The 18,631-nt window shown below is 40.3% G+C and overlaps 1 protein-coding gene across 3 annotated transcripts in view; it reads left to right on the forward strand.

The window, feature by feature from the left end:
• Nucleotides 1–18,631, forward strand: part of COL4A2 (collagen type IV alpha 2 chain) — a 138,310-nt gene that overhangs the window by 102,191 nt on the left and 17,488 nt on the right. For all 3 annotated transcript variants that reach the window (XM_014248586.2, XM_014248569.2, XM_088050974.1), the window contains exons 19-32: nucleotides 491–592; nucleotides 997–1,152; nucleotides 1,717–1,809; nucleotides 2,119–2,285; nucleotides 5,277–5,349; nucleotides 5,437–5,543; nucleotides 6,613–6,814; nucleotides 7,590–7,649; nucleotides 8,412–8,474; nucleotides 12,009–12,116; nucleotides 13,371–13,592; nucleotides 15,758–15,919; nucleotides 16,383–16,553; nucleotides 17,663–17,806. In XM_014248586.2, coding sequence (XP_014104061.2) covers nucleotides 491–592; nucleotides 997–1,152; nucleotides 1,717–1,809; nucleotides 2,119–2,285; nucleotides 5,277–5,349; nucleotides 5,437–5,543; nucleotides 6,613–6,814; nucleotides 7,590–7,649; nucleotides 8,412–8,474; nucleotides 12,009–12,116; nucleotides 13,371–13,592; nucleotides 15,758–15,919; nucleotides 16,383–16,553; nucleotides 17,663–17,806 — 1,830 coding nt within the window. The remainder of the gene's footprint in view (nucleotides 1–490; nucleotides 593–996; nucleotides 1,153–1,716; nucleotides 1,810–2,118; nucleotides 2,286–5,276; nucleotides 5,350–5,436; nucleotides 5,544–6,612; nucleotides 6,815–7,589; nucleotides 7,650–8,411; nucleotides 8,475–12,008; nucleotides 12,117–13,370; nucleotides 13,593–15,757; nucleotides 15,920–16,382; nucleotides 16,554–17,662; nucleotides 17,807–18,631) is intronic.

Below are 18,631 nucleotides of genomic sequence, written 5' to 3' on the forward strand. Positions count from 1 at the left end.
TGGCTAAATCACCCCAAAATCCCTGCCAGCCTTTTAGAAGCAGGAGGGACTATGTAGAGGCAGAAAGAAGCAGGCAGGGGGCTGAACACGCCACATGTCCTCTACTATCACTAATCTTTGACAAGAGCACGTAGCTGGACCCAGGCAGATGCTTTTGGTAGTGGGGAGCAAAGGAAAGCTCACATATCACACATCTGTTACAGTAGAAACTTCCTGTAGGAAGAAGAGGGGCTCTCCTCAGAGAGCTGCTCTTCTGTGCTTCCCAGGAGCAAGGTAGCTCTAGCTGCATATTAGAGAAAAGTGAAAGATACTATCCTTCTTCCTGGGCTTGGTGGCTCCACACCATTCCTGACAATCCATTTCTAAAGCTACGTTTTAGAAACTATTGTAAACTCTACTACTCCAAAGCACTTGAAGATTCTAATATTTGCTTTTTTACAAAGAGCAGCATGACACTAACACGTTTTGTGGAACTGGGAATGTCTTTCAGGTGCAAGAGGTGATCCAGGCTTTCCAGGTGTTTCTGGACTCCCAGGAGACCGAGGAGAGGAGGGAGATCGTGGATTGCCTGGTGATCCTGGATTTTCTGATGGTAATGCCCCAGCAATGCACGTTCTAACAGCTTAATTTTATAGAGAGTTTTGACTGATACAGGATCACAGTGGGGAAAACTTCTATGCTGATCATGTGCTACACAGTGCAGGGTAGTAGATAATAACTGCAGGTAGCAAAGAACGAGAGGAGCATTTGCCTTTGGACCAATGGGACTCTTGCAAAACTGCTGAAATAGAGATGATGACAGAGCCTTGTTTCTGTAGCTGCTATTGATCTGCTCAAGTGAAAAGTGTAGTTACCATTTTTGCTCCATGATAAATATGTCCATTTTATCTTGTGTGCTAGATGCAATTGTATGAACTTTCTCTTCTGTTACATCACAGCTCTTTGGGCAGCACTGTTAAGAAATTGTTTTGAACTTTTTCCCTGGTTCTGTTTCAGGGGATGGGGATAAGCCAGGCTTACCTGGAGAAATGGGACCAAAAGGTGAAAAGGGTGAAATAGGATCTCCTGCTTATTTTGCGGGACCACCTGGGCTTCCGGGTAAGGATGGCTCACCAGGACTTCGTGGTCCACCTGGTCCCGTTGGAGCCCCTGGTAAGTGCAAAAACAGACATTAGGAGAACTCAGAGGAACATCATTGATTAATTTAAAGACAGCTGTTGTCAGGGCAAAGTGAGATATTGACAGTATGAAATATGAAAAATGAAATTAAATTAAATGAAATGAAGTGAGAGATGAAGAGGACACACACAGAAGTCATGTACACTCATCCATGATGAAAAAGTTTGCATGATTTTTAGACAATTCTGGCAACATTTGAAAGAATGGAGAAAAAGATGTGGAGGAAGTGATCCAGAGCAGGCTACTTGTGCTAATGCAGAGTAGGTTGGGCTGGGAGGAGGAATTCAGTGTTAGAGCAAAGAATGGCAAGGATTGTCTGCCACAGCAGATGAAAGTTACTAAGAATGAGTGTGAGAAGCTGTCAGAAGGTGGAGAGGGGAAGAGAGAAGGGAGTATGTCACAGCAGGCTGGGTTAGACAGTAAGTGACATTAGAGGAAATGGGAAAATGCATTGCAGCTCAATGAAATAGGAGTGAAAGAGAAAAAGAGTAAATCTACAGTAGATTAATTTATATTTTTATTTAATTAAACTTCTAGGTCCTCTCTTTGGATTAAAAGGACGAGAGGGAACACCAGGTAGATTTGGTCTACAAGGTTTCCCTGGGCCAAGAGGACAAAAAGGACCTAAAGGTAGGTTATAACAGATAACTCAATAGATGATCTGCTGTTATGCATTATGTAAAGCCCCAGTTTGTTCAGTCTGGGTTTATTGAACTATGACATGCATGAGGACTGATGAATTTGATCTGGGGCTAACAGGACAGAGAAACGCTGTGTTGGATTCTTGTCAGAAAAAAAAAAAAAAAAAAAAGAGTAATTCTCTCAAGTATTTGAGAAGATACTCAAATATTCTCAAGTCTATATATAAGATGGATAGAGCTGCACATCTATTTGTTGTTGATAGAGCTTTCTTTCTTCTTATTCCAATCTTTTCTTTAGGTGAAGAAGGGGATTGCACTAGATGCCTTTTGGGTGAGGAACTCAGAAGGGGCTCTACTGGCCCCCGTGGCCCTCCTGGCTTTCCAGGAACCCCTGGCCAGCCTGGAAGGAAAGGAGAACCTGGTGATCAAGGACCACATGGTCTTCCTGGCTACCCTGGAGCAAAAGTGAGATAGTTTTTTCTTTATTGCTTAGTTTTATATGCCTACTGTGAAAAAAATCCAAAACCTCAAGCTATTCTCCATGGGAAAATGATGAAAAGTATTTTTCCTTTCCTTTTTCCTTTCCTTTCTTCCTGCCTGCCTCCCTCCATCCCCACTTTGAAGTGGCTTTCAGGAGGTTATCTATAAAATACTGAAGGCCAAAAATTGCTAGGATGGAAGTGAAAATAGGAAATTTGGGGGAGAGTGAAAGATTTCCTCATAAACCAAAGTTCACCTTCTATCTGAAGAAAGCAGAACCCTTTCAAGCTGCTGTAATACTGAGTGTGATCTATCTAGAAGGGAAACAACTCCAGCAGTAACCTAAGGTCGTTGCTCATAGGATGCATATGTTAAACTGATAAAATGTAGGGTTCTTGTTTACAATATATTCTTTCTAAAAAATACTATTCAGTAACACTGAGAAAAGGGCTTTGCTTTTAACAGCCTGTTTGTTAATGATACACAGAGGTGCTGTACTATTTGGTGTGCTAACTGCATCATGGCTCCTCACAGGCAGAACTGGCTTTAGTCAGTTACATCTCTCAAGACTTTAGAATAAGGCCTTTGTAAAGCTGACCCAAAAGCTGATTTTGTTTATCAAAGAATTGTAGAATGCTTTGGGTTGGAAAGAACCTTAAAGATCACCCAGTTCCAAACCCCTGCTGTGGGATGGAACACCCTCCACTAGACCAGGCTGCTCAGAACTCCATCCAACCTGGCCCTGAACACTTCCAGGGATGGGGTATCCACAGCTCTTCTATGTACCTGCTCCAGTGCCTCACCACCCTTACAGTAAAGAATTTCTCCCTAATATCTAATCTAAACCTACTCTCTTTCAGTTTAAAACCATTCCTCTTTTCTTATCACTGCATACCATTGTAAAGTCCAAAGAAATCAGAGCAAACATGTTTTCAGTTAGTACTTTAGGCTCTTCTGAACATCATAACAACCAAGCTCACTCACAACTATCTAAAGTTGGGGATTTTTTTAGAATTAAAATATAATACATTAAACTTTGACTTTATTAAAAAAAAGCAGAAAAGGTAATTTTTTTTTCAAAAATTCAAAATATTTTTATGAAAAGCTATACTTTCTAGAAGTCATAAAAAAAATGACAGAAATATTTCCAAAAATATAATCTTGATACTTTGGTTAAAACTTTGTAAGTTCTACAAGGCTTTTTGCTTTTGAGATTCTTCATCGCAGAATTTAAGTTACTGTAGAACAGAGAGAAGTATAAACATGTACAGACATAGCACAGCAAATTCAAAAAGTAAAACAATGTAGCTTACATATCCTTGGTCCATATTCTGGGGCAAAAATCACTCCACAATTCTTTAAGCATGTTCAACAAGGTACATATGGGGATGATAAATACAATTAATCTTGATGAGATCTTTGTCAGTTTAATGAAAATAAAGTTTTATCCCAAGCAAAGGGATATTTTTCTGTTTAGAAAGATAAATTAGAAGCAGCTGTAAAATATTTTCAAAATACCTCTGTGCTAAATTATATTATACATAACTAAATCTTGAGAACAAAAAAATAGTAATGTGAAGATCATGCTATTAGTGCAGTGTTAATGCAGTAATTCAGACTTATTTTTTGTTCCTGAGATTTCTTTTGGCCTGAAAAAAATCAGTGTCCAAAAGAAACAGTTTTACCATGGAGTACAGATTGGTTTCACTCACCATTAAAATGCACTTTTCAAAGATGTCCCAAATAAAGCAGAATGCTTATAATCAAAATTAATCTCACTCTTTTGACTAACAGAAGTGCAAACCTGTATTGATGTGGCGACCTGAAGCTGACATATAGTTTTTACACATGCTTTTCACTCAGAATGTGCCAAAGACACACTTATAAATAATGTTTGGCACAGGAGTATTTTAAAACAAAAAATAAATTTATCTGGTACACCCCTTTCATTCAGTGTCTGCCCTGGAATGCAGTAAGAGGTGGCTGAGGAAAACCTAACATACACAGCTTATATTTTAGTGAGCATGAGTGGAATTACTCAGAACTAAAGCTAACTGGCATAAAACAGTCACTGGTAAATGACTCTGTCACCTCTGGGCCTTGGCGCCTACCATGGATATGCATTTGGTTCTGTGAAGGCTCTTGGCCAGCAGCAAGACATTGCACTTTCAGATGGGCTCTTTAGGAGGAGGTTTCAGCCATTATGCCAAGGAATCACGAATTCCTGAGATTGGTCTTTAGTTTGTCTTTGTCTCCCTCCTAGGAGATTTTCAGTACATGGCTAGGGCATGAGCCACCTTCTGAGGTGAGCTGAAGGCTGAGCAACCTTCTCATCTCCAAGTGCTGGGCTGGGCCAGGGACCTCCAGCCCTCCCTTCTAACCAAAACTTAACCACAGGTCTGTGATTTGATTAAGTGATTTGATCATTCAATCCCTCTGTGCCCAAGTTCTTGTCTGGTAAATGAAGGTGGTGCTACTTCTCAGCCCCAAAACAGTGCTGTGAATCACAGTCCACTGCCAGCTGTGAGGTTGTTCTCCTTGGAGGGGTGCACGGGAGGAATTGCACATCCCTAAGATTAGAACCCTAAGGTTTTTTTCCCAAGGTGGCAAAGAGTTGCTCAGGGCACTTTCTTTAGCGGCTAACAGTGAGTAATTCACCATGTTCTCTCCAGTGCAATTCTGCAGAAGCAGTCACCTGCAGGATTCTAGCTCATGGAAAGCCACAGGTGTCCCAATCCATCCTCATGGAAAATCTCCTCTACCATGCCATAGAGACCTTGCTCCTAATTAGAACACATTAATAAACATTCTGCACAACTGCAGAGGAAATAGTTCACAGAAATTAGCAAGAAAACAGAAAAATTTAAGGAGGCTTTTTTTTTTTTTAAGCAGGACAGTAGAAATGCAAATCTTGATACCTGTTTCTTAAGCAGTTCTGGTTTGTTTTGGGTTTTTTTTTAATGTATGTAACACCAGGGATTTTCGGGTCCAGCTGGATTTCCTGGACGGAAAGGAGAAAAGGGAGACTCTTTACACATAACCACGAAAGGTAGAGTGAAAATTCTTATCACCTATATTTTCCTATTATTTATAGCATTAATGAAAGATTGGTCTCACAATGGAAGGTGTTCTTTAGGCACCAAAGGAATCCGAGGAGATCCCGGGCTGCCTGGAATCAGAGGTGAAGATGGTTTACCAGGCAGAGACGGGTTGGATGGTTTACCAGGACAGCCTGGCCTTCCGGTGAGCAACAAATACAGCAAATACACCACACCCAGTTACTAATGCACTTAATTCTGAGGGGTAATGATCACCAGCCTGTCCTTCTTTCACAGATAATGATGCAAAAATAGACGGGGTTTGCTGGTTATTGATAAATTAAGCATCAGGTTTACTGTCAGGGTTTTTAGAAAAATCTTTCACTTCTATTTCCATTTAACTTAAACAACAAGTGGTAGTTTTTGGTTTATTAGTGACTCCTTCTAGTATTGTCTGAGATTCTTTGTAATTGTACTTCAATAGCTTTGGTATAGCTGTGTTGAAGAAAAGCAAAATTTACTACAATTTTATGTCCTTAAAAGGTACCTTATGTCATTGTATTGCTTGGTAGCAACTCATCTAACTAACTGTAGCTATCTAGAAATGAGACATGTAGTCTTTGTTCATTTTCTAACTTCCTTCTATAGGCAAAATTAAATGACTTGCAAGAAGAATTGCTGTGGCCCATCGTAAATGAAGTTTTGAACCACTGGGATATATCATATTTGAAGATGGGCAAGGGCTATACTAGGCACTCTAGACCACAGTATTTCTCCTACCAGAGAAGATGGTTCTGAACATAGAAAAGCCTTCTCTAATGATGTTTGTAAAATGTTGATTCAGTAGTGTAGAAATATCACTAGGAGTGCAGACAGAGAAAAAAGTCTTTTGGGTGCATTTTTATGTCAGGTTTTCTCAGAAGTAAAAGCCACAATGGAACATCTCTAACGATGCATTTGGTCTCCCCAAACCCACTTACAGCTTTTCAGGAATGGCCAGGAGCCCCTCCACAACACTGATTCTAATTGCCCAAGTGCTTTTCATGAGCCAACATTTTAAGGGGAATGTTCCCTCAAGGAGCACTTCTCTCATGACCTTACTGCTATGTGGTCTACATTAAAGTCAGGTTATTTAAAAAATACTTTCTTTTCAACGTTGATTTAAAGAAATGGGATGCAACACTTGAGAATTTACTGCCTGATGTTTCAACTGTTTGAATTGCATTTGTTTCTCAGCAAAGCCAGGAGTGACCACCTATGTTCACTTCCCGCAGGGTGATGCTGTCAGAGGCTTCCCCGGTGATCCTGGTTATCCAGGTGAATTAGGCCCAAAGGGCTTTCCAGGAGAAGCAGGCCTGCCAGGTGAAGGATTTCCTGGTCCAAAAGGGTTCCAGGGTCCTCCAGGTGACCAAGGACAAGCTGGAAACCCAGGACCCCCAGGTCTGCCTGGTCTGCCAGGAGAGCCTGGCCAACTAGGTAAGAGACACTGCTCTGTCTTACATCAGAGCCATGGGGGATCAGCACTGAGTTGTGTGCAGCATTTATACAGCACACTGTTGAAAAGGGGTGGTGGGGGCTATGCGGGGTAAAAGGAAATGCTGGTATTGTCCAGGAATCTCGAAAAAGGAGATACTTCTGAGGTCCCAGTAGTTTCATGTCAGGTATTGATACAGCATGAATTAATGTGTTAGTGCCAGCAAGTAATATTTTCAGGTTTCAAGCAGTTGGAGGCAATGGAGCAATGTCCTGCCATTGGAAATCCCACAGTTTTTCTCAAATTTTCTCTGGTTTTCTCTGATTTTTCCCATCCAACATAATCTTCTAATTGACCAGAGAAAGTCATGTTTCCACCCTTCAGAGTTCCTCATAGTACTTCTGCAGCTTTTCAAGCTCCTTCCAAGTATAGCAATGCCAGGGCTACATTCAGAAGAACTCAGGCTCAGTTTTATTCTCCACCTTGAGAAGCCTGGCAGAATATTCAAGCTAAAGCAAATACATGTCAACCTTACATAGTGCATGGGACAGCCTCCTAACTTGGATAGGATGGGTTTTAAGCCTGGATCTAATCAATGTGTGAAGAGTATTCAGTATATTATAGCAAATAATTTGTGTGGTATGTGTGCAAAATACATAAGAGAATACATTATCTGCAGGTTTTATAGGTATTTTGGTTAGAATTGAGAATATTTTTGTCTTTTTGCAATTTTTCTCTTTTAGATGATAACTGTGTTTTCTAATTCTTTGCTCACAGATTGTGGCCAGGTCACTGAAGACTTTCCTAGAGGAGATGCAACTGAGCCAATATGGTCAGGTACTGTACATAAAAATGGTTTGAATTTTTTAGTATTATGCTGCTTTTATGGGTGGATATTTTCTTTCTGATGACTGCTTTGGATGCTCTTGGTTGTAAACTATTTGAACTTTAGGTCACAAATAACTATGCATATATTCTATGTAGCTCTAAACTAAATTAATCAAATTGAACATTTTCTAAAATTATTGCACTTTTACCTCTACAATTCAGAGATTCTTTATTTCATCACTCCTGATTTATTGTATGATTAATGTGCAATCTAAAAACCAATACCAGAAATTAGGTGCCCAAGGAAATTTTAGCAACTTTTTTTAAAGAACTTCAAGTGAAAATTTTCAGTGCAATGTGACATATAAGAAAAAAACCCTTAGATTTTTACAAAAATTGACTTGATTGCTTCACAGGTATAAATCACCTATGGGTGGAAACAAAGTGTTTCTCTTATTCTGAAAAATACGGTCATCTATGAGGCTGGACTACCCTTCCCATGCTGGTCCAACTGGACCTGCCACCACAGCCCCTGTAAAATGGGCAGAAGAGCAGCTCTTGGGGTGGAGATCAGCTTGGGTGCTCCCCTGAAAAGGCTGCTCATAGCCAATTTTTTTTTCAATGAAGAATAAAATTTCCTTTAAAACTAGGAGTTTGCTTGCTAATTTCTTCTGCCTGTTTTAATGAAATTGTCTCAACTACAGGCCTAGAGACACAGAGAGGCAACATAGGAGCATGTATAGTGCAGCTAACTTGGTTTTTTGTTTGCAGGTGCAGGCTGTGTTAGGCCACCAAAGGGATCCCAAGGAAAGCCAGGAGTGCCAGGAGCCACAGGTAATGTTTTGCCTTTACCCATATTGTGTTTCTCACATACACTACATTTGAAGGGTGTCTTGCCATACTGATTGTAACTGAGCCTTAGCAGACAACAAGCTTTGGAACACAGCATTAACCTGCCCCTGCCAGAGAGATCTAAGCAGTGTGCAGCCCAGGTGATTTCACCATTCCTGAACTAAGCTAGTCTTTGCTAATGAGTGTCAGCCATGAAACAGAAGGCAGAAAGGACAGCCCGTTTGCTGTTCTCCACCTGCAAGTAAAAGTACACCGAGTCTACAGGTTCAGTGGTAGAGAGTGCACTGAGGTCTCTCAGAGCTGACTGCACACCTCACAAGACAAATCCTGTCCTCTGAGAGCAGGGTGATAAAAGGCTTGGATGAGGACTGTGACAGATCCTTCTCAACTGATGGATGTACAGAGTGCCTTCAGCAGGTGCAGTGTGGCTCAGTGTCATGGGCCAGGCTGTCTGACACAACACGGCTGTTCTGTCTGTAGCCATGCACACCTTCCTTGCAGAGCTGGTCCCCTCTAGCCTAGAGGGGCCATCTGGTCATCCTGGGGCTCCCCACCACTGAGGGCTCCCCACCTTCTTCCAAGAGGAAAAGGAGGTGAGGACAGAGCCTGAGGGACTGTGTGAGATGGAATTGGGACACATGGGCAAAGTGTGCTGAGTGGTCATAATGACTGACCTTGAAGAGGGAAAGTCTGACCAGCACCAGTAGTTCCTATAAGCTTATGTACTCCCAGCCTCAGCAATAAAACTGGTTTTCGATAAATCCTGCTCATCACCAGCTGTAAAGGCACTTAAAAGCTATAAAAAAACCCCATAACTGGGTCCTTCAGATTTTGGGAAATGTAAAATTCTTGATGCATCTGTTTCTGTGCCCCTGTGCTTTAGCCAAGTTTAGAGGTCTGGAGTATAAATTGTAAGGTCAGTCTCTTTTTTTTTTTTTTTTTTTTTCTTTCAGCACAAAGTTTATTATAACATACATGGATTGATAATTGATTTATGACAGACTAATGGATCTTAAAAGGGAAATTTTATCTCTGTTAAAAGATTATCTGTGTTTCCTTAGTCCTAGTGCCAAAGTTTGTTGCTGGGCTCAATGTCTCTTGTTTACTTTGCAGTATTTGTAGGCTTTTTTTCTGAATATGATTTGTTTATTCTTTCATTCATATGAGCTTGAAGGTTTTTCTTTCAGTGAGTATGGTCAGATTTAACTCCCAGCTGTAAGACTGCCATAACACAATGCTGTTTCATGTGTTTTACATTTTGTATTCTTGGTTAGCTCTTCTACAGATCTTTCTCTGCCTTTGTTAGCTTACATGCTTTAGTAATTTTAAGACTTGGGGTTTTTTTAAGACTTGTTTTCATTCTCTCTCTCCAAGTCCCGGGAAGGGCCCCTTGCAGAGCTGAGTGCAGAACTCTGTTCGTAGCTGCTTTTCAATCTGAGGCAGTTTTGAAACCAGAAGCTTGGGAGGAAAAGGACACATTTTCACAGCTTCTTTTTGCCATAGCTGTGTCAATTGAGTTGGCTGGAGCATCATTCCTACCCACATTCTCCACATCAGCACACAAGCACCAACACCTCCCTTAGGCAATTTTTGTTTTCTGCTTAGAGTGATGTGGTTTGTCCACAAAATTTCCCACCTTCTGTTCATCCAGCATGGAGCTCCTCTGTAGACAATCAAGTCTCTCAGTGTCCTAGGTGCTAATGGCACACAGTGTATCAAGCAAGGACTTGTCTTTATAGTCTGCCACCCTCATGTCCTTGTGTTCCTTTGAAATTCCTGGCAACACACACAGACTGCCCTGAGTTACATATTGGTTATTCAGGATTGCTGGTGAATAAAATTTTGAAGCTGTTTTCTGTCTCAAACAGCTAAAACATTTGCAAACCAAACATTACATTGGCCAAAATAAAAACCTTTTTCATGCTGCTGTTCAGCACGACACGTTATCACCAGGTAACATCACATAATGAGTTCCTGAAATATGTCGTAAGTGGTGGCTGTATTCTCCCTCTGCACCTTCCTTCTCTCACATGGCTTTTTAATTAGTGCAATACTGAACAGAATTAATGAAAATCAGTTATTGCAGATGGGAAACAAAACCAAGATGCCATTTGGGTAAGAGGCACATTGGAATTTTTCAGTGAGACCTAAAAGCCTAAGATTTTCCTTTTGATTTCTTTCTAAGAAGTTACTTTTCATATTTGGGAAAGAAAAATAATCCTGTACATCACTGTGAAATATTATGCGCACTGCATTGGCTGGTTATGTACACCTTATTTTTCATCTTTCTAAATGGTTCCTTCTCCCCTTCATAAATGATAATTAAAACTACAAATAATCAGTAACATATTATTTATTTTAAATAATATAAATTCCAGGAAACTAAAGTGAAAAAAGTATCAAAATCCAAGTGATATTTTCCTTGGTTTGTCATAGTTAAAGTGTGGAGAGAAACTTGCTTTCAGTAATGAATAACTGAGTTGTATTTCATGGTGATGCTAAGCAACAACATTTTAAATGTTAAAGCATGTTGTTGACCTTCAAGTCTGAGCTGGGAACTTAAAAAGTTTAAAGTGCTGGGGAGGGCAGGAGAACAAAGCATTCCACAGGAATTCTTTTCAAAGAACTTTAAAAAATCTTGATCTTGTAATACAGTGAATTAATGAGACTCATGTCATAAAACTATTGCATGGAAAAAAATATATATAATTTTTGCAACACAACGAAGGAATTCTACAAAGTGCTTGCAGGTTTTGAGATGTTAAAAAATAGTAATATTTGTCCTTACTGAAATGTCAAATACAGTATCACAGGGAAGTGAGGTATTATTTTAGCTGTTAGGAGAAAAAATCAGAGAAAAAATCAGTATGAGCAAGAAGTCAGTGCCAGAAGAACTGGCACTTCCTTTTTTTTTCTCAGGGCACAACTTTCTTTTTCTTTTCTTTTACTCTCTAGACCTGTAATGTTACAAATATAGTAAGTAGGCTAGTTAATTTGTATTCATTTTGAGGGATTATTAGATTTAAACTTTAGCCTTACATTTCTCCTACTTGGTTATCTAAACCAGTCTGCTCTTGTTCCATGATCAGTTTAGCAGGGAAAGGATTTTTTTTTTCCTCCTACTGCATCTCATCTGTGCCGATTTCTGTGAACATTCTTTTTTGACATTGCCTTTTGACCTTAACTTAAAGGCCTTAATTTACAAAATATTGAAAAGCTCCAAAAGTCTGTGAAACTAATTATCTTTACCCTAGTAGTCTCCATATCATTAGTCTTTAATCCAGGTTAATCCATGTTTGTAAAAGCACTTAACCTAGATTCTTGGTCCATGTTTTGGGATCTTGAATACTTCTAAAGAGCTACTGTACAGCCCCATTAATTTATTTTTTTTTTTAAGGTTTCATCTTTGCATCCAGAAACACACCATGATGATATTTACTACTATGTTTTTTTACATTACATGCACATTTCTGTTTTGTTTGTTCAGATCACACTTTCGTACTTTCTTTTATATAGGTGCAAAAGGTGCAAGAGGATTCCCAGGTGATCCAGGTCCAATGGGTTTCCCAGGGCTAAATGGTACACGAGGTGATCCAGGTCGGGAAGGATTCCCAGGTCCTCCAGGTATCTTGAAATAATTAGTCATTTTTTATATGCTTTTGACCTTTTTACTGCAGTCACTTAAATACAAATATCTGATTCCAGGTACATTTTCACTTATCTTCTCTTCTACATTGAATCAATAAGCCATTAGACAAAAACACTACTTTTCAAATCCAGAGGTATTTATTGCAACTTCCATAATGATGAAAAATTTCCTAGATGCCAACCTTTTAAAATCTGCTTTATTGTTCAATATTTTAAATATAATGGTAAAAATTAATGACATTCTCATAAAGAAGTTCAATAACAAGATCTTTTAGATTTCAAGTGCATTATATTCATAATGATGATGCAGAAAGGAAGAAAATAGTATTTCCATTTAATTCTTTCCAACATTAGTATAAATGAGCCTGTGTGTGTTCCACTGCAGATGTGATCCATGCAGTGGCATGCACATATAAACTGCAGTGGGTGTGTTCACAAATCATCAGTCAGTCCAGCAACAATTACAGGAATTACCTCCAGAAACTACCTCTTCACTGTGGTTGACCAAGTTTATTTGGTCAGAGAAATGGGTAATGAGTTGTTTGGGGTTTTTTTTGTACCCCACTACAGAAGCCATTGGGTAATGAGTTGTTTGGGGTTTTTTATACCCCACTACAGAAGCCATTGGGTAATGAGTTGTTTGGGGTTTTTTCTGTACCCCACTACAGAAGCCACTGATGAAACTTAATTTATGAGCTCTCTGGAATTTTTTTTTGAGTTATCTGGTTTCAAAGTCCTAAATCATCACAGATTCTGACGTGCTGCGAACTTTCCCATATCCAGTGCCAGGTGCTGCTTTGCCCTCAGGCAGCACACAGCCTGACAGTGTTCTCTAGTCTCATCTACAGCATCTGTAATAGGAATGCAGAAAGCAAAAGAGCTGATGCATGTCCTGATCAGCAGGCAAGTGATGCACCATAAAACATGGCTCTGTGCAGCACAGGGCAGGACCATGAACATCTATCTCCCTGGTAAGCTCTACAGAGTGCTCTAATTGCTAAGTCTGGGCTCCCATATGGCTCCCAGGCCACAGGGAATTCTCTGCAGTTTTCCATGCTAGCTTTCACCAATGCTTGGGCTTAACTTTCAGTCCAGCTCCAGTTTTCCAGTCCAGAAGAAGGCTTTACCTTGTCATTTGTGGTAATGGGGACATTATATTGGTATATCTAGGATTTGAACTCCCAACGTTTGTAGTGAGTTCTGTGATCCGAGTCCCTGTTTTATTTATAGGTTTTACTGGACCCAGGGGAGACAGAGGCCCAAATGGTCTACCTGGACTGCAGGGACACCCAGGCCTTACAGGAAAATCCGGGGCTCCGGGAGCACCAGGACCGAAGGGCCTTCCTGGTGATGTTTTTGGAGCAGCAGCAGGTTCCCGAGGGGATGTCGGCTTCCCCGGCTTCCCAGGGTTGAAAGGTGCACCAGGAGATCAAGGAGTACCAGGAGCTAGAGGTAACAGCTTCTTCAAATAAAGAAAGGTTTGCATAAGAGTGATACAAATGCAGCCAAACTGTAGGGATGTGAGAGTAGTAAGAGACCATGTTAGGGTGCAACAGAAGAGGTACTGATGACTCCACTACCAATTCCCAGTGCCTGATGACCTCCCATTCTTTCCACTTCTGTGTCAGCTTTTGCCAACATGCCTGGGTCCTCTGAACACTTCCTGGAGATCCATTGCTTATCTTCAGCTGTCCTTCACACTGCTCTACATGAAACCAACCACAGTAGAATACCAGAGAACCAGACTTTGTTCATCTTTGTCACTTTCAGATGTACTGCTAATTTTTTTCACTGTAGTTAAGAGAATGGTGGTGTCGCTGTTATCCTGACTTTTCACTTCCATACAACAATAATACTGAGATTTTTTCCCCACACCAAAAGATGTCTGGGTACTGCATGGTTTTGGTGATCAGCACATTGCAGTAGTGCTGAATTTGGAAATTTTAACTAAGAGGACATAGAGTTAGGTAACTGCTAATAAGCTATTTTATCTTGTCAGTCTTTGGACACTACCAAATAAGAAAAAGATAATATTATATACTTACTCATAACTTCAGGGTGTTCATTTTAGTTTGTTATTTCATAGACTATGAAAAACACCATAAAATCCCTCCAGAAAACAGTTTCTCTACAAAATCTGATTTTTTTACTCTCTGAACCCTGCAAAACACTTTCAAAAGTACATGTGAGAATTTGGCATACCCTGCTACACAGTTCCAATTGCATTTGGACACATAATTCAATTTTGGACTGCTGATTACCCCCTTCCCCTGTGTGGAACTAAGCAAGGACTATTCTATGAAGTAATTCTATGACTATCTCAAAGCAAGATTTATCACAGGAACTAGTTTTGGGTGTCCTTCTCATGATTTTTGATGAAAATAAATAAAGAAGAGCATCATCTTCTCAGAGTTATTTGAAGTGAAGAGAGCTGGTTTTACCTGTAGTAGAGCCCCAGAGTGAAGGAAAGGGATGAAAGCAGTTCTGTGGCCCTTAACAAGTTTGAGAAAAGGCAGAAAACATCACTAGCACCTCTGAAAAGGAGACAAAACTCAATTTTGTTTGAAGACAAAAAATACATTGTGACTTTGCACCCTCTTTGTAAGCATTTTTGTTGAACTAAGTTTTCAGTAGCAAAAAATACAGTGAAAATAAAAAGCATTACTAGTTTGTCTGCTCTTGATTTATTTTGCAGTTCTGACAGAATGGCTCCAGATAGCATGTGAATTTTTCTACAAGTATGAATGTTTTTTAGTTTTAGAGGAAATTCCTTTATACCACCTTTGCCTCTTCACTCAGAATAGCAAACTAAAGCCTGTATGCTGTTGTTGAGAAAACCCACTTTAAATGACCACAATTATAAAGCTCATTTAACTACAGTGAAGCCAATGGACCTACACTGATGTGAAACCTGAATAAAGAAAAGGAGATCCACTTGACCTGGATTTTAAATGCCATGTACTACTTGTATGCTGCTGTTTCTCCAAACTGAAAGAAAAGCAGGCATTATCTTTCCCTCTTTGCTCGTATATGGTAGAGACATCATTTTTCACCCAGTGCATTAAGTCGTTAAGTAAAATTAGGGCCTTTTTGCTTAGGAGTTTGTATCAGTCTTACAGCAATGCCTTGTAACAAACTTATGTGAAAATTTCTAAACAATAACACAGTTCCCACCATCTGTCTTAAATGTTACTTTTCCTGCCTATAACATTTTAGAAAAGATACATAGCATTATTCCAGTGGTTCAGTCAGCTGCTTGATTCAGTTCTTACTAAGATAGATGTGACAGAAAGATCAGGAATAACAGAATTATTTGGATTAAAATAGAAAGATTGGGATTAAAATTGAAAGAGACCGAGCTGTATATCCACATCAAGGTAACGTTACCATTAACTTGGAAGAGTCAATCAATCTATCTGATGCAAATACTGAGATCATTGCTGGTAATGTCAATTATTTTAAATCTAAAGACCAGTCCTTTAATTTGCTTTCCCTGTTGTCACTGAATTTTTCAAAGGAAAAACACACCCAGGAAAGCCTAGGTGTACACAGAAGAAATATATAAAAACAAGTTCTCTACATATGACGCTCTCTAATGCATGATTTTGGTCTTTTAGGAGCGGATGGTAGCCCTGGTTTGCCAGGATCCAAAGGAGATCCAGGGCCACAAGGTCTCCCTGGTTTGATGGGATTACCAGGAACACCAGGAACACATGGATTCCCAGGTCCACCAGGAAACCGTGGGCCAGATGGTGGGCCTGGCTCTCAAGGACCTCTCGGTGAGGAAGTAACTGTGTCATTCCTCTTGCCATTCCTCTGTGGCAGGGCAGCTGTATGGTTTCCACAGCAGGCAGTTAGGTTTGGGGATAATCTTGACAGGCAGAGCTACTGCTTTTCTTTCTGTAGCCCCCTACCAAGCCAGGTCAGAGCTGGCTGTGGGCACACTGGGAAAAGGGAGACACCAAATGAGGGTAGGTTTATGGAAAAGGGGCTTAATTCTTAAATTAAAGAGCAGGGGAAGGTCCTGTTGCGAGTGTGGAACCAAACTGATAGTGAGGCTCATTCATGCTGATGAGCTACTTCATCTTTGCAATCATTTCTGCAATTCTTTGATGAAAAAATCCTAATTTCCACCCTTTAATACGAAGTTGGTAGGACAGCAGTTTTCTCCCTCCTGAGCTACCTTGTATGAAATCATCATCTGTATCCAAACGTTTTTCACTCTTCCTGTTTACACGACAGGTCCACCTGGTGCTAGGGGAGAAGATGGTGAGCAAGGTTTTCCTGGCCCTGTGGGCCTGAAGGGTCTGTCTGGTGACAAAGGTGACATGGGTCACACGGGATTACCCGGTATACGTGGTGTGACTGGGCCCCCTGGCATAAGTGGAATGGATGGCTTTCCAGGAGATAAAGGTGAGCTCTGGACTGCTGCTTTGAAAACAGTAGCTGATTAAAGCTGTTCTGTGTGGATGTGAATCAGACGTATTATCTGCTGGTCTCTCTCTATTTAAAACAGTAGAATTATACTATGCCTAATATATTCCAAAATTACTGCCTGTTTTCCCCTGTGTTGGGCTTGGCACAGTGCTACCTTGTGATGTGCAGCCCTATTTAGAAGAGCAATGGCTGTTTTATTTCTTATTTTAAAAAATATACAGTATTTACTGTTTTCTCTCTGAAAGAGAGAAAATCATCCTAGTCTCATTGGTTTTCAGTGAAATTTAAGAGATGTTTCCCCAAACATTGGCTTTAAAGTTTTTTTAAAGCTGGGAGCTCTGAACTGAGCAACGCCAAACACAAGACCTCGATGGGAACTTTAGGATACTAATGCTATGTTGAGAAGGTGAGATTTTCACCTGCCAGCCACGAGAAAACACATATGGTAATGAACATTGCCTACACCACACAGGGAGTTTTGACAGGGCTCAACTCCATGTGATGCCAAGTTGAGCACAAAGCACAATTAAAAAATGCATGTTGCAATTTCATCAGTTGGAATGACAGTACAAGACTGGCTCTGGAGTACTGATCGGCTCTCATCTGAGAAAAATTAAGATCTGTTTGTTAGCATTACCCATGTAAAACAGCATTCTCTTTTTTAGAAATAAAGTAGGGAAATTTTTGGTGAGAAAGGACCAGCCACTCCTTGTCCCATGATTTGTATCTCTACATGTAGACCAGGCTAACTACAGATCTTATGTGGAACAAGGTGCATACCTCATGCTCATCTCTAGGAGGGGGGTGGTACTGATCTCTCAGAAGAATGCAGTAAATTCTGGTCATCTCCACAACATCTCTTCTTGGCCAGTTGAGGCAGGTTCGTGCACTCCTGAGAGTACACTACCTCAGGAGCTCTGCTGCCCCTCAGAGAGCTTGGATGTTTGCTCCAGATTGCTGTAGGTATCAAGGCACCCAGAAAATAGGTACTGCTGCACTCAAGTTTTCATACCATTTTAGTCATGTGTTGCTGGTTTGCAGAAATCTGAGTGAAGTAACAATTCTCTTTCCCTTCTTTCTTAAAGGCTTGAGAGGTTCACCTGGCATTGATGGTTTCAAAGGCATGACAGGCCTAAAAGGAAGACCAGGCATCAAGGGAATCAAAGGAGAATTTGGCCCACTTGGGGCTCGAGGAGATAAAGGCTCACAGGGTGCACGTGGTTTCAAAGGTATTTGCTTATGGGTTGTACTAGTTAGTGTGTTTGCTCTTCACATCTGCAGAACTATTTTGCAAGGACACAAAGACAAAGAAGACACATTTTTCACGTGGTAAATTTAGCTCAGACATTCCTCCATCATTTCACACATGGGCCTCTGGCCAAGAGGCCTGGATTTTAGACTCAGGGAAAGGTTACTTCTTTACACGAGGCTGGAGACAAACATCACTCAACTGAACTCAGATAGTGGCACCTCTGGACATGTGAAGAAGTCAAGAGAGCATTTTCCCAGGAAGCATAAGATGTTTGGGGGAGAATACTTGGATTTTTCTCCAGTTGTACTGTAAAGACAGTTGAATAGTCAAAAAACCAGGCAATTAAGCAGGTAAAATTAAGTAGTTAAAAGTCACAAACATTATTAAAAACTTAAAAGTCACAAACATTCAGCTGGTGTTATTGCTGGTGAAATGAAAACTGTAACAATCCTCTTTTGATTGCACACAATAATCTTTAAATAAATGCTTTTCCCCAAGACCAAAATGTTATTTCTAGGGACTCTGAGTTTGGTATTTTTTTTAAAAAGTGTCTGCAATTCAGAGGTTGCAGAACAGTGAACCCAGCAACAGTCTCGGCAAAAGACAAGTGTGAAAGCAGCCCCTGTGAAGAGAAGTGCAAATATGCTTCTTGGCAAAGAAGCATAAGACAGTACATAATCATAGAAGAAGAGTCTGGGTTACTGGCCTATACTGGCTCTACTTTGTGGGGTCTGTGCACCCCACAAAGAACTAGGTACACTTATAGAGTCTATATGGGTCCCTTCTTCAGGACATTATTTAC

Source organism: Pseudopodoces humilis, chromosome 2 (genome assembly GCF_049639895.1).
Source record: "Pseudopodoces humilis isolate 2021_Gansu_Grassland_sample_001 chromosome 2, ASM4963989v1, whole genome shotgun sequence".
NCBI classification, from domain to species: Eukaryota; Metazoa; Chordata; class Aves; order Passeriformes; family Paridae; genus Pseudopodoces; species Pseudopodoces humilis.